General features: G+C 41.3%; 3 protein-coding genes across 14 annotated transcripts in view; 2 read left to right on the top strand and 1 right to left on the bottom strand.

The window, feature by feature from the left end:
- LOC106745137 (serine/threonine-protein kinase MARK2-like) overlaps nt 1-992 on the top strand; it is a 104,787-nt gene extending 103,795 nt beyond the window's left edge. For all 10 annotated transcript variants that reach the window (XM_014620443.1, XM_014620452.1, XM_014620450.1 and 7 more), the window contains one exon: nt 510-992. In XM_014620443.1, coding sequence (XP_014475929.1) covers nt 510-728 — 219 coding nt within the window. In that variant the 3' untranslated portion in view covers nt 729-992. The remainder of the gene's footprint in view (nt 1-509) is intronic.
- Nucleotides 993-5,028: 4,036 nt separating this feature from the next.
- LOC106745139 (bis(5'-nucleosyl)-tetraphosphatase [asymmetrical]) lies at nt 5,029-6,584 on the top strand. Its single transcript, XM_014620453.1, has 2 exons — nt 5,029-5,897; nt 6,196-6,584. The coding sequence occupies exons 1-2, from the start codon at nt 5,783-5,785 to the stop codon at nt 6,510-6,512; spliced, it is 432 nt and encodes a 143-aa protein (XP_014475939.1). The 5' UTR covers nt 5,029-5,782; the 3' UTR covers nt 6,513-6,584.
- A 2,654-nt stretch (nt 6,585-9,238) lies between these two features.
- On the bottom strand, nt 9,239-15,724 carry LOC106745157. Of its 3 annotated transcripts, none has more exons than XM_014620480.1 (6): nt 15,641-15,724; nt 13,629-14,316; nt 12,508-12,821; nt 12,176-12,436; nt 11,554-11,820; nt 9,239-10,661 (listed from the first exon to the last, which is right to left on the bottom strand). In XM_014620480.1, exons 2-6 carry the CDS (start codon nt 14,104-14,106, stop codon nt 10,371-10,373), a joined length of 1,611 nt encoding a protein of 536 aa, XP_014475966.1. In that variant the 5' UTR covers nt 14,107-14,316; nt 15,641-15,724; the 3' UTR covers nt 9,239-10,370. The 3 variants fall into 3 exon arrangements, with proteins under 3 accessions (XP_014475966.1, XP_014475968.1, XP_014475967.1); XM_014620482.1 differs by having other exon boundaries at nt 12,176-12,415; XM_014620481.1 differs by lacking the exon at nt 15,641-15,724 and adding an exon at nt 14,386-14,644.
- Between the last annotated feature and the right edge of the window lie 43 nt (nt 15,725-15,767).

The raw sequence follows: 15,767 nt of genomic DNA, 5'->3' as shown, positions 1-15,767 counted from the left end.
ATTAGTGGCATAAGATTGACTCTCGCGTAATAATCTGTATGGTGGATCTGTGGCATACGACATGCTCGGTTCCGACGGTTCGACAGGGCCTCCTTTTGCCAAGTAAAAACTTCCCTCTCGATCTCGTCTCGAGTACGTGCGTTCCCATTCCAAGTTTGCGCCACCGTTTCCCCAGGAAAGCGCGCTCTGGCTCTTCCAGCGAAATGTTCGCTACTTTTCGAGCTACGTTAAATTCACAAAAGTGAATTCACAAAATTCGTGAGATACAGTTGAATTATACAGTTTAAATTCGCAAAAGTATACGAGAAATGTGGGGCGGGCTGGTGCAACGTTGTTTCGAGAAGCTGGGCGTTTTTGGTTGCGCGTGCACGTTCCTCTCGGAAACGATCGGAATCGGCATGTCGTGTACAACGTGATCTAAAAAAAAAAAAAGGAAAAAAGAACACGCACGCTCCAAGTGCGGGGAGCAGTGCTGCGGACCCGCTTCATTGTTACCGTCGTTCTTCCAGGTCCTGGACGCAAACAAATGCCAATACGAACAACGCGAGCGATTCCTCCTGCTGTGCGCGCACGGCGAGGCGGCGACCGACAGCCAAGTGCAGTGGGAGATCGAGGTGTGCAAGCTGCCGCGGCTCTCCCTGAACGGGGTGCGATTCAAGCGTATCTCCGGCACGTCGATCGGTTTCAAAAATATCGCCAGCAAGATCGCGAACGAGCTCAAGCTGTGACTGTCGGCCACAGGCGCCCTAGCCGCCCGCGCCAATCCATAACGACCTCGTGAGCGCAGCCACCAAGTGGCGGTCACCGAGGAGTTTTACTCTTGTTTCTTCTGGGACTCCGACTCCGAATCCGATACCCGAGAGATATTCGTTTAACGATTCCTCCGTCCCAGTCGACGTGCGTCGTCGTCAGGTGAGAATGAGAGGGAGAGCACGAGAGAAAACGAAAGAGAGAACGTGGTGGAGAGAAAGGACGGGAGAGAAAAAGAGAGAGAGAGAGAGAGAGAGAGAAAGAAAAGGTGAGAAAGAGTGAGAGTGAATGTGAGAAAGCGAAAGCGAACGAGGAAGAGAGAGAGAAAGAGAGAGAGAGAGAGAGAGGAAGACGCGCCCTTACCGTCTCCTCTGCGTTGGAGGTACCGCTGTAACGATTCTTTGAGAAAAGTCCGAAACTGTGATCCGTGACGGCTAATACGTATTCAAATACTCCCGAGTGCCAAAATGGAGAACTAGGTCGGGTCCTCGTAACGCCTTGAGAGAGAGAGAGAGAGAGAGAGAGAGAGGGAAGCGAACGAAAGAGTGCGAGAGAGTACGAAAGTGCGTGTGTGTGTGAGAGAGGGAAAAAGAACGAGAAGGAGAGAGAGAGACAGAGAAAGCAAGAGAGACGGACCAGCTGACCCATCGACCGTACGAAGGAGCTGGATTTAGACACAATAATCTACGTTCATTAATTTCGAGTTATCGTTGCCGATAAGCAGGAAAACGTGCATCCGAGCGAAAGTAATCACGTGTGTGTCACGCTTCACGAGAGATCGTTGACCCGCCCTCCCGATTTTCGAACAGTCCACCGATCGCGCGAATCATCCACCCGCTTAGTTTTCCAAACAGTATTATCTGTCTTGTGTATTCTTGATGTTGAAGCTGTCTGCACTCGCGAATCAGTATGTCTTCGGGACGTGTCCGAGCGCGCTTATATCGCACGCGTGCGCGCGCGCTGTGTGTGTGTGTTGCTATATCCATCGTAAAACACTGAAAATTACAAGGGGTTTTGTGAGGAAGGGAATTGGTAAAATCAAATGTGCCTAACGAAGTATCATTCACGTATCGTTCACGACCTTTCTCACGGGAAAAGTGTTCCTTATACAGTAAACTAACGCGACCATTTTGCCATCCTGCGAGAGGTGGAGAGAGAGAGAGAGAGAGAGAGAGAAAGAGAGGAATGTGTGACAGTACATCTGCAACGTCAAGAGATTACTCTGTAAACTTCCCGTTCCCTCTGGTCTTACGTTTTATATGTGAAACTTTACAAAAAGCAAGCAGGTTTTGTCTCTGAGACAGAGTTCGAAAAACCCGTTGGGAAAAAAGAGAACGAGAGAGAGAGAGAGGAAGAGTGAGAGCGAGTGAGAACGAAAGGGGGATACGTAGCGTTCTGTCGATTAAGAGTCTACCTTCATTCATCGACATTTTTTAGCCGAAAGTAATGAGCTATTTTAATGTTGCACGAGCACGTGCAGCCGCTTACTTCTTTTCGAACATTTTTACGATACCTTACTTTTCTCTCTTTTTTTTTTATCTGTAGCATAAGTTTGAACATACACATGCACTATAGACATTAGCTAATTAATTAAAACGTAATAATTATTATTGTTAATATAATATTTTTATTTTTATCGTAGACGCGAGACAAGTAATATAGTACGCGATGCTGATATGAAGGTAGAAGCAGAGGAGTTATTAACATAATTTAGGAAATATCATCGAGTTATTATTACTCGCGTTTCATGTGAATAATACACACACACACACAAAGTACTTCATTCACGCAGAGAGTTGGAATTATAATCTAAACTACATTCAGTAATAACGAGATCTGTTGTTTCTACACAAAGGACGGATAAACGATAATGTTAAATTTAAGTATTGTAATTGGCTATACCGTACTACTACTACTACTTAATCCTTTCAATCGCAGAGGTAATTCGCAGTTTCGAGTGACGTAAAATTAGGGATCTTACCACGTAAACACGTAGAGGCGAACTAGAGAGAGGGAGACTTGGTGTGTATATAAATATTATATTACGAAAAGGTACTAAATTAATAAGGGTGAGAAACGAGAGTGCAGGAGAGCAGAGCCTCACACACACCAAGATCATAAAATACACTTCGGAACTCAAGTATCAACAAACTTTTTATATTTGCCTAAGATTAATGAAGTATGTTACTAAAATAGGCAATGACTAATTTATTTACATACTATAAACTCAATGATTTTTCACATTTCTAACACTTGCTACACCGAGACTACAGAGTAACTTCAGCGCACGACACCGTGTACGATCCGTGTACATCGTGTTGCGAATCGTGAAACGACTGATAGCAACTAAGTATCGGCGCCAATTGTCTGTATCGAACATCCTGACGGAGAAAAAAAAGGAGAAAACGAAAAAAAAATTCTAAGTGCTAATGATTATCGCGCGCGCGCGCAGAGCACTGGCATCGGGACTTATCTTCTTTACGTATATCACACGTGCAGTTTCGTGTCGTCGGATTACTCCATGAACCAATAAGCAAGATAATGTAATATAATGATAGAGTAATAATGCTATCGATTTACAAGACGAGAGAGAGAGTCGAGAGAGTTGAAATGCAACGTTATTCACACGCCTCCCCCGAGAAAGAGAGAGAGAGAGAGAGAGAGAGAGAGAGAGAGAGAGAGAGAGAGAGAGAGACCCGTTCACTGTTATAGAAAATTAGACCGGAGAGGATAATGTAACGATCGAGAGTTTCTTTTCTCCATCTTTGTTCCTGCAGATCAGAGTTAGTACTCACCAAGTACAATATTGAACGTCGTTATCGCCATCGTGTAAAGAAAAAAAGAGAAGCGAGAAACAGAGAATATGGAGGAGGACGAGCAGAAAGGTAAAAAAAAAAGGGAGCAGATTGTAATCCGGAAACGGTCGTTGTAACAAAATGACTCTAGAGTTACATACACCATAATAGCGATTATTATTAATGTTAACGTAAGGCCCCGTGAAATAGCGTTAAATAATGGTATATCCCCGGCATATAGGCGAATTAATTATACACCGTAATCTATACATAAACCCACCCCACCCCCTACGCTCGCTTGCTTTACGAAAAATAAATGTATAAATTAATGATGATCGAGATGCTTAAACGGGAGAGAGGAGACGTAAAGATTTTAAGGAGATTCTCGTGATTTTAACGTGGGAGGAAGATTTATCGAGACAATTGGAGAGGAGAGAGAGAGAGAGAGCGAGAGCGAGAGAGAGAGAAGAAGAGAGAGAAAAAGAGAGCCGCAGCCGTACGGACGACACGGTAGATCCAGCTCGACGTGTAGAGCGTCGTTCATGGAGCCTTTGTGATTTTTTTTGTATGTAAATGCCGTGAAACATTTCTCTCGCGTATGTCGCCCGTACAGCTGTGCACTACTCACCACGCACATACACGTACTCGCAACAGCACACACACACACACACACACACAAAAGCATGGGCGTAGCCAAAGGTGGAGGCAGAGGGAGCGCTTGCTGACCTCTAAATCTTAGAAATGAGATGCAAAATTAAATGAAATCTTTATAAAAATCATAAAAGTAAAGAAATGTAACCGATATATTAAAATCTATATTCTACAGAAAACGCTACAGTACATATTCTATAATTAAAAATTAGTGACAGAATATTATCAATCCTTTATTGTGAAATTGAATGTAGCGAAAACGTTTCAATCGGTTCGTTCTCAATCAAAAATTGGAACTAGCAGAGATTAAATTGAGGCTTTCTTCCCAACTATGAAATCACGTCTACGTCCATGCACACGAAATACATATATACATACATAAACACAAAACAGACACACACACACATACACGACATGTCAGTCTCTGTAGATAGATACATACATACAGCTTTGCTAAGTGTTTTCTGGTGATCGGTATCTAGCCAAAATGTAGCAAAACGTTTATAATAAAATGGTAACACGCATTGTTTCCCGATTCAGATTCCTGTCAAACGTCAGCGCGCATCATGTCGGCACGTCGATCTCGTTTTCTTTCTTTCTTTCTTTCTTTCATTTACCGATCTTCAGCTGGCCGAAAATAATCGCATATAATGCGCTATCGAGAAATCCCAGGATACCATTGCACATATATATATACACGATATTCCTACAATCGTCACGGAGAAGACGAACGGATGTATTCCTCTTTTCTACAATATTGTTAATTAGCGTGTATATATAATAGTTATACACACACACATATATATATATATATATATATATATATATATATATAACACGATGTATAAATATGAGAGAAATTTCACTTGAAAAGAACGTACTATCGGCGTCGCGTCTGGATCACACACACATATGCTTCTTAGAATTATAAAAAGGGCAGGCAAAAATTTGTTATGACAGATGTCTAGTCGTAGTCTCTCTAATATGTAAGTTTCACTTCCACGTTCAGCAACATAAAAGCTATAAATTTACAAAAGTACAAAAACGGCTGAATAATTTGAGGGAGGCAGGACGAATGTTGCGTTGGATCCTACAAAAACATTCCTGATATACGATATATCAATGTTGCGAAATAAAATTACATTCCCCTTGAACTCGAAGATCATTGCGTCGAGATGAGAGCTTCGGGAGGAACGTTCGAATGGACGAGTACATAGGTATGTGTCTCAGATTCTTATTTATTGCTACATTTCTCTCTTTGTGCTAAACGTATACGCTCACACCAGCGACAATTTCGTCACTTAACGATTCGCACACGTTAACGCGCATATTGTTACATAACCAACTTCATATCGGTGATTGACAATTTAAAAAGAAAGAAAGTTCCCAAGTGGAAAAAAATTCGCCTTCGAAATTTTAAAAACGGGAAGTTCGATTGATCAAATCGATATTACTCCGGCTAGTGGCGCGATATCGCAGTCGTTGGCTCCCTCTTCTCTCGCGGCGGTCATGTCTGTCCACGTGCTCTGCAATCGTATTAGCCTCTCAAGCAATATTCCGGTTGTCAATAGTCATATTGTCGAGTCATGGCGCTGCAACAACGCGCTTGCGGTCTCGTAATTTTCCGCCGATTTCAAGACACTGTCCAATATTTGTTGATGCAAACGTCGTACGGAGAACATCACTGGACGCCTCCTAAAGGTCTGTTAAGATCGAGCATTGCCAACGCGCTCGTGTTTTCGAGAAAAACCCCTCGTGACTCATCTGTTCTTATCATTCTTATCATCTCGCACGAAACGTAAACTGTCGAACAACGAAATCGACGGTACAATCTGGAGGACGCGCTCGTTTAAATTAATGAATGCACACGCATGATTTTCGCGCTTTTTTGCGTATTGCGCCGAGGAAGAAGCTTGATTTGCTGGTTTTCGCGTTCGTTCCCGTGGCGTTCTCTGCATAATCACATATACACACGTACGCACACGCGATCGATGTCCAGGTCATGTCGATCCCGGCGAGTCCGACATGGAGACGGCCGTGCGCGAGACTCGGGAAGAGGCCGGCTTCGTCCCGGGCGACCTGAAAATCTTCGAGAACGCGAAGCAGGAGATGGCGTACAAGGTGAACGGAGTGCCGAAGATCGTGATCTACTGGCTGGCGGAGCTGATCGATCCGGGCAAGTCCGTGAAGCTGTCGAACGAGCACCAAGCATTCGAATGGCTGCCGCTGCGCGAAGCGTGCAACTTGGCGAAATATTCCGAGATGCGGGAGGCGCTGAACGAATTCGACAGATATATAAGCGAAAATCTTTTGTAATGTTAAGTACTAATAAAAATTTAGTCTGATATATGTATATATGGAAAATATAAGAAATATCAATGCGCTCTACATCAAGTTATAGAATCATTTTTCTCGTCTGCGAAAAATAAGAAAGTTTTCGTGGCCCATAACTTTTGCGAAAATGATGATAACAAGGTGGTTTAAGAAGCATTTTAAAGCTAAAGATATTTAATTTTCATGTGTAATTTTAAATATTTTGGTATTGAATATTTTTTATGGTGCTATACGAATTGATATCAAGATTCGTCAAATGTCAAAATTGCATATGGAGTTTGTCAAGTTGCACCATAAAAACGAGAGATTGTGTACAAATAGAGATATGTATAGTTTAAAAGCTTGAACTTTTCTCTCTAATTTACGTATAAACAAGTTGCAATACGATTTTTTATGTTGCCTATTTCTGGAATAATAGTAAAGTATGCCTGATATATTATTGACTCCTACCACTGACATCAATCTCGTGAAGGGGAGGTGGCGTCTCGTAGCGGGAACTTGGGAACTAATTTGCTAAAATAACGGGTCTATTAATTTCGACATCCTTCATTTAGACCCTTTATTTACAGCCAAAAATAACAGGTCTAAGTCTAAGGTTTTCCGGTTCTTAGACCCATTAATTTTGCAAATTAGTTCCAAAGTCTCCGCTACAAGCCGCCACTTTCCTTACTGAGGAATTGAGGTGGTATAACACAATGATGGACGAGTAAACTTTTTGAAGTAGTACTACTTAACGGCGGATCAGACATTCGGCAACTCTATCTTGAAAGATGGTCTAAATTCAACGGGTTGTAACTTCGATAAAAATGATGCTATCGAGATAATTCGAAAAATATTCTACGACTTGAAGTCTTTAGTTTTTATTAATATTAATGTCATAATTTTTCCGTTTTTTTCTGTTAAGATATATTTATTTAAATAAAGAATGACAACCGTACAATTTTCTACCTCATCTTTTGATTAAGATTTTACATCGAAAATTTAATTTGATGTAAAATTTGTCAAGTATATCTTAAAAGGAGAATTTTAAGCTTCCTATTCATTTTTTATAGAATGTCATACTTTGTTTCATTTACTTTCTATAATTGATCAAATCTGGAAAGATACTTTTTGCTTTAACATTATATAACTCGGTGAAAAAAAAATCATACAGCAATTTGTTTATATGCAAATTAAAATAGGAAATCCATGCTTCCAAATAATATAAATTTCACTTGTATATAATTTCTTGTTTATATGGTGCAATTCGACAAATTTTATAAAAAATGTTGACATCTAACGGATCGTGATATTAATTCATGTAGCATCAGAAAAAATATATATACTGTATTCCCGAAGTTATATCTGAAAACTAGAAACTTTCAGCTTTAAAATGATTCTTAAACCACCTTATTATCATTATTTTTGCAGGAATTACAGACTACCGAATCTTGTCTATTTGTCATAGTTAGTGGAGTTTTTTACAAAACATATTTTATTCCATGTCCATAGTTGCAACTTAAATGACAGTTTGAATAGACTTTTTATCTTTATTTATTAGAGCAAAATATAAGTTTTCGTTAGATTCTTTAGTAGAAAAAACAATTATATATTCATTCGTTGAATGAATATATTCATTGGTTGAATGAATATCGCTTATTTACACTTTAAGAATAGCGCAGACGCGAATGAGTCATTCGACTTAACGGTTTATACCGAAGTCAATTTACAAGAGTGGAGAAGTAATAATAATTCAACTATAATGGTTAATCCTGTGCAAAGCTTACAATCTTTTCTGAAGTATTGGTACTTCCGATATATGCTCGTCACCGAATTATACATGGTGGAAAAATGGGAGAGAAATTTTATCAGTATCCTTATATCATAACCTGTACGGGTAAGCATTACGTGGCATTTATCGTAATATCAAAATCAAAATAGTTTAAAGAATACGGACGAGAAACCAATTTATTACGATAGTAAACATTATCTATCGTAAATGTGTAAAAAAGAAGTGTTACGTGATATTTATAATGTGTGTATTTCATGAGAAAAACTTTATCACATATTTTTCCTAAAAGAACAAAACAGACATTTTCTTTCTGGTGCTGTTCTTCCTCTTCTTCGTATTTAACTACACAGTAATGCTGCCCTTTACGCAGTATATACTGCAACGTTGACTACCTATCATTATGTGTCACCTATAATTACTGCTTGTAAATATACTATTGTGACATTCCATTAATTTGTCAAGGTGAAACTTCCCATGTAATATTGACGACTTGAAATAATTAATATGAAGTCTGAACCTGACATTGTAAAAATGCGATAAAATTTATGGTTAAAAAGTAATTGAAATTGCAAATTTTATTAATTTTGACTTTATTTCAATCAAGCTATCATAAGTTTGATAAGTGTTGGTACTTTCTTATTATTCTGTTTAAACGATATATTAATTAGTACAAAAATATAAGTTATACAATTATAGGTCTATATTTTTCTAATAATGACATCTTTTATTACCATCTTTGGCAGATTAATATATGTAAATTATAGAATCGTATACTTTAATGAGATATATAAAATATTATCTTCAAAAAAATCATATATATGTAAATCATGTAACTGATAACTTTTTTCAAACAAGTATTTTCTGTNATATATATATATATATATATATATATATATATACATACATACACACACACATAATAAATATTCAATTTTTATTTTTTAATACGAAGTTCATTATGTGAGTAACCATTAACCAATATTTTTTTTTTAACAATTTCATACTATAATATTATATACTTTGCAAATTTATCAATTCAATGATTGATTTGTATCGTTAATCCAAATTCAGTTCATTGCATTTGATATCTTCTCACGTTTTTCCTTTCTTCGAGATTTTTTAAATGATTTACACAAATTATACACTTTTGCATCTGGTAATGACGAACATCAACACAGACAGCTTTTATCTAATAATATTTAACATTATAAATAGGCACAATAGGAGTAATATGAACCAGATCTTGCAATGACTGTAACCCACCCGGTTACGTATAAAGGTTAAAAATTCGACGGTGATACCGTAGATTTTAATAATTAAACGCTAAATTGCAGTCGCGCAAGCGTAGGTTTTGGTATCGTCCTATAAAAACTATCAATATACAAACTGATCCCGTAACTTTATAATTAACATTAAATAAAATTATATATATATATGTACGTACTGAAATAACACGCGGTTACACGGAGATAACATGGTTACCTAAGAAATAAAATAAAAGAGAATAATAGAGTAATAGAGCGATAATAAGAACAGTAGCGATGATAATCAAGTAATTCACGAAATACAGTAAAACGGTCTTTCGTGTGTTACAACGTGTGTCGTCTGTTATGTCGTGTGCGCGCGTCGTGTGGTATGCGTCGTGAGTCCGTTTCTGATGTATTTACACATGGGATTTTCCTAGACTTCCCTTCTCCGAGTGAAAACGTAGGCGTCTATTCGCACAAGTCCCACTTTTCCTTCTTTCTTTCGCTCTTATTTTTATTATTTAATTACATAACTACGCCGTTTCTCCGGCGCCGGGTCTCTCTGTTATCGCATAAAACAAAAGTAAAGCGCTTCATTCTTTTAGTTTTTATTGCTAATATTGCGATGACGCTGGTGTCTGTGTAACTGTGTATCGGAGTCATGGTGTTTCCCGGTATATTAATTACAGTATGCTGTGCACGATACACCCGTCGCCGGCGTATGCCTTCGCGCGGTGTACGCGACCATACGAGACTGCTGCGCGGAGATTAAAGGGAAATCAATTATGCAACGTATCGTAAATTCTACCGAAATACGAAGACTCATATTAGGGGTAAATATGATATGGATCTGCTGTCCGTCTGTAGATCGTTCTCCGTGTCCAGCCGCCTGACACGCACTCGCTGTTTATAATGGTACTCCTTGAGATAGCTCCTAAGCGTCTTTGGCAATTGCAGTTTGTTGATGCCATCGTACGTCGTCCGCGTGGTTATCACCGCCCGGCAGAGGTGCTGCAGCGGAAACGCGAAGTTCCGGTGCAGCGGGATAGTGAGCATAGGCTCGAAGAACATACAGCAGGAGGGGTCCTTGTAATGCTCGATCAAACCGCATACCTGGAAAGATGCACATCGCCAATCGTGAATACTACTCTTACGATTTATAAGAGATTCGATCACGATTTATCACGACTCTTGCGATTCCTCAAGCCCGTGTCAGATTACAGATTAGGATTGAGATTGAATTGAAATCTGGCCAATCGGAGCAAAGTTCGCTAAACTTGAATTGAGTGAATTTTGCTTCGAATGGCCAATCTCAATATCCGATGCGTCGTCTGATACCGGCTTTAGGCGTTCTGTAAAGGCCAGATCATATTTTGCAAATTGAATTGGCGACTATAAAATAGAACGTCGTCTAAACGGCAGTCACTAATTTCAATCGGTGGCTGCTTTGCTCTGATTGGTTGAAAAGTAATCGCCAATCGCGATTCAATTGATAGTTGCTAGTGCGATTCGGCCTTAAGGGCGGAGGAAGAGGAGAATTACGCGGCATACCAGGCGTCATATACAAGCTTTAATAGTGCAATTACTTCACTTACGTCATCGGATATTTCAGCATATTTTTCACGCTCTCTAATTCGCACGTTATTAATTTTTCGAATCTTTCAGATCGGATAAAACGATTGAATAGATGAAATGATTAATATTTTTACGGCGTTATAATTTTATAAAACAAGATATAAGCCGTTTAACTCACAGTTAGAATTGTCATCTTGAAATTTTTAATCATTTTCGCCACGTTTTGAGAAACGCCCCAATTCATTTTAGCGCGTACTTTCACTGTATAAAAGCATTTATAATTCTGTGCAACCGATGAAACCGTAAATTTTACAGAAAGAACTTAGTATTGCATCGGTAGTTTTTCAACATGGCATCCCCTTAAGACATATATGATACCTGGCGTGAAGGATGTCTCATTGTCACAACGTCCCACACGTACGATACATACTGTTTCGGAAGCGTAGACTCCTGGGTCGTGCGAATCAAAGCTGAACTTGTGATTCCATTGCTCGATCCGCGCGTGCAACGAGCGCCCGTATTTTCGGAAGCTTACGGAAAACAGAAACTCCTCCTGCGCAGAGTCGCGTAGCAGGAAGGTGCCTTCCTGCTTACCCTCTAACAGGCGCTCCGCTTCGTAACGGTCCATCTTACCCCAGTAAAAAGAGCAGGCCGTGATCGATCTCAGGTCCGGCACGAGACAATGCACGTAATCGACCTGCGTGAGAAATGACCGCAATGTGAACGCACGAAGATTGGGGACGCGCAACAAGCGCATGGCGAGACATGTCAGAATTCAGACACAATAGAAGGAACAAGGAACGAGGAATTAAATTTCTTAAGATGTGCGTGACCAAGATTCCAACCAGTCGAATCCTGCTTTTACTTACGGCCAAATTTACTGTCAGAAAGAAAGCGGGAGAGTTTTATCTTCTTTTAGAATACGTGGAATCTAAAGCAATTTCCTGACTGGTTCGTCAGTCTGAATTTACGTCCCATGTTTATGATTATTCGTGTGCGAAAGCCCTTATTCATTATGTCTGAGCCCTTATGGCGCGGAGTCGATCACTTACCTGCGTGTGGGCGGGCCTCTCGATATTCGGAATTAAAGTAAAATCGATCTGGGATAAGGCTGTGAGAGCGGCAGCTTGAATACCGGCATGTGCTTGGAACAATGCCGCCAAACTGTCTACCGTAATCCCGTTAGGATGAACTTGGATTCCCGGAGGATAATTAGGCCTGTAACCGGGCGGCGGCTCGACGCCTTCCTCCATCTCCCGAGCGCGCTGCATCCGCGCCCGTTCGTCGCAATCCTTCAAGAAAAACGAAGGGAACTGATACGATGATATCGAATCGGTAACGCGCGGCGTTACCAGAGAACGAACGGCAGATGTAACAGACGTACTTCCATAGGGAACTCCTCGGGGTTGAATCGCGATAAATCGATCACGGGGCTGGGTGGCAGGGGCCCGAGAACGGGGCTCTGCGGCGCGGAACGACTATTAAATACAATGCCCGCACCCATAGGGTGCTCCTCGGTTCTCCTGTAACCGGTGCATACGCAGTCCGAATTGCTGTTCCCCTGGCCGGGAATGATGTCCGTGTTTTTGGAGCTTTTGCTCTTGGCGCAGTTGAATTTCAGCACCCAGTTGCTGCGCTTCTTCTTCGACGTTAAAACATGATTGCAGACCGGGCTTTGATCCTTATTGCGCGGCTTGTCTGATGAGAATATATATCATTGTACAAGACACCAAGTAACGTTAATACAGTCAGCATCACGTATGGTGTATCATTTCCTAGATACAAAGTTACACGACTTTCAGCCTTACACGTAACCCCCATAAAGTTGAAGATCGCAGAAATAACGAATTATAATAATGTTTCAACCCTTTAATTATTGGTCTACTTCTCTTAGCCTAATTGGACTCGTTCAAGAAATTTACACACACGAATGAATTGAAGCATATGAAGCGTACGAGATTCTCACGCTTCAGTACGTTAATTTCCCGAACTAGTACAGTCAGTTTAGTCATTTTAGTCGGTTAGACATATGTTTTCTAAAAGTATTTTTATTTTCATTCGATTGTGGGTTAATTTTCGAACACATATTCTTTATCTGTTAAAAGTAACTTTGTACTCTGCTAGATAAAAAAATAGATAAAAATTAAAAAAGCGACATATGACATTCCATATCTCTCTTTCTTCTTTTACTGGTATCTCACTTGATATTTTGATTTTCTGCCACTTAAGTGATAGAGGACGTGTTCATTACACAGCGAAGTATCATGAAAATAAGAAAAATGGGGATAACCGACAGCCTATTATACAATCCAAGTTTCCCTTGTGTACATATGTGAAAAATTGACATATGATGGTAAGCCTTGGAGCCACCAACAGGCATATGCTACGACGCAATACACATGTGAAAGACCAGTAATTGTGTAACAGTACAAAGTTTCAATCTAGACAATGATACAGCACGTATGATGCTGACTGTACAGATAACAGGCCAAGCATGATACATACTTTTTCTCTTTCCGAACGACAAAGTTTTGGAGGATCTTCTTAAAGGTGGATTCACAGGACTGTCCTCGGAACTGCTACTGCTGTTGCTACCGCCTGAGCTGCTGCAGCAGGCCTCTTGCTGCCTGTACGGCGTCTCGCTGGCGACATTGCCATTGTTACAAACAACTTGCTTGGTGTCCTGCGCCTCGACAGGCTGACTATACAAAGATTCGAATCTAGAATTATGGTTGTCTAAGTCTAAGTTCAAACGATCGTTGTCCAGATTCCCCTCCAGCTTGCATTCTCGGTTCGGCAGTATGTTAGAGTTCATGACAGGCACGTTGCCGTTAGTCTCGTTCTCGGGCGAGCCGTCACTGCCATCTCGATTCACCATCTCCAACGGCAACGGCTGGCTAAATGCACTGGCGCATACCTCCGTAGGCTGTCTTTCACCATCCATTCTAAAGAACTCCCTGAGACTAGCAAAGTGCTGTCCCATTATTAACTGGAATGGTAGGCATTTTATCGCCTTAATGACACCCCGCCGTTCACACCATGATGATCACATTAATTACGGAGGACACACGACACGAGAGGATCTCTACAGCATGACTCAACTGTTCAGCAGCTTTCTTTCGCAGATTCCACCACGTCCGCCTGAGGGGATGCCACTACGTCAGATAACACAACGTGCCCGTCGCATTGTGACCTATAATAACAGAAAGGCCGTTGTGTAAGGTATATCCAGAAATATCCGCTTACGAGTATTCACACGCACGCAACGTATCGTCCGACAGATCTCCATATTGTCGTTTCAACGACCTCCGTAGCTCGGCATCGGAGCACTCCGGAAAGCGAGAACGGAAGGTGTGCCCCGACACATTCTCACGAACGCGTTATCACGGATCGAAATACAAATATTATGTCACGGCCCCCTAGACGGAGGCGACGGTTCGACGAAAAGAAAAAAAAAAACGCTCTCGTCTCGCAGACCGACGAGAGGGCACACGCGACGCTCTCGCGCAACGTTCCTCCGCTTTAATTAGTATCAGCCAACGCGACTTGCCTTGTGAATCTCGCGGGGAGCGATGTTAGAATAAAGGAGAAAACGAGATACCAGCCCCTCGAGAGAGTGAGGAAGAGGGAGAGAGTGAGTGTTTCCTCCCGTTGCTGGCAGGTCGAAACACGTTCGGGCGAGTTTGACCGCAACCGATGGTGACTCAGACACACGACATAGAAGGCGCGACGCGCTGAATCACATCACGGCCGGGACGACGCGCCACCGACGACACCGCAATCGCGCCCGCTAACGTTAGACAGCTCTTCGTCGAACATCGGGATCAATCGAGCAAAATTGTCAAAACACGTCCCGACAGGCCGTCAGCCATTTTCCCTGATCGCGATGAGTCACTGGGAACACGTGCGCTATAGAACACCGTCCTGCCTTCGAAAGTCGCGCGTTCAGCGCCTGCGCCCCCGATCGCTCCGCCACGCTAAATGCGAGCGCGCCTTATCCTTAGCGATATATTCGAAAGCGAGAGATTTGCGTCTCGCGTGGCTCCGCGAGTATTTAACGTTGAAATATGTACCGAACGAAGTACCGCTCCATTTGAAATGAAAAAGATGCTTCGACAATTGATGAAAAGCATTATGGACTCTCTTTTCTAATAAAAATGTATATGTTCGCCATTTCTTTTATAACATTAACGAGATATTTAGTCATTTATTCAAAGTGATGACCGATAGTATATGTACAATTTTCTCGATCGCCTCTTTCGTGCCTTACATTCTCTCTTCTTTTCCCTCTCATCTTCTCTCTGATAATAATAACGTATATATATATATTTATTTATTTTATTTTGAATTCGGAAGAGAGACCGATCAAATCCGTTCATCTCGGCTGCACTTTCTGCACTTTCTACACTTCCTCGTCGCTTTCTTTTCGGCCACTCGGCGACTCGCCTGCACCTCATTACGCTCAACGCACAGAAAGTGCAGTCGAATGGGCCTGTACATAGCGGGCTCCGTGGTACCTTCACGCGAGTAACGTGCACCCGTATGCGCACAGAGAGTGCTCCGGGTCGCGACTTTCGCTCCGCTTTCGTTCTCCACGCAGCTTTTGCTTCATCCCGGAAGACCTCGTCCGCGAGGTGCACCGTA

The sequence above is a fragment of the Dinoponera quadriceps genome, unplaced genomic scaffold, assembly GCF_001313825.1.
Source record: "Dinoponera quadriceps isolate SergipeBrazil2010 unplaced genomic scaffold, ASM131382v1 scaffold1425, whole genome shotgun sequence".
NCBI classification, from domain to species: domain Eukaryota; kingdom Metazoa; phylum Arthropoda; class Insecta; order Hymenoptera; family Formicidae; genus Dinoponera; species Dinoponera quadriceps.
The sequence above is the reverse complement of the archived record's forward strand: the minus strand, read 5'-3'. Positions and strand labels throughout refer to the sequence as shown.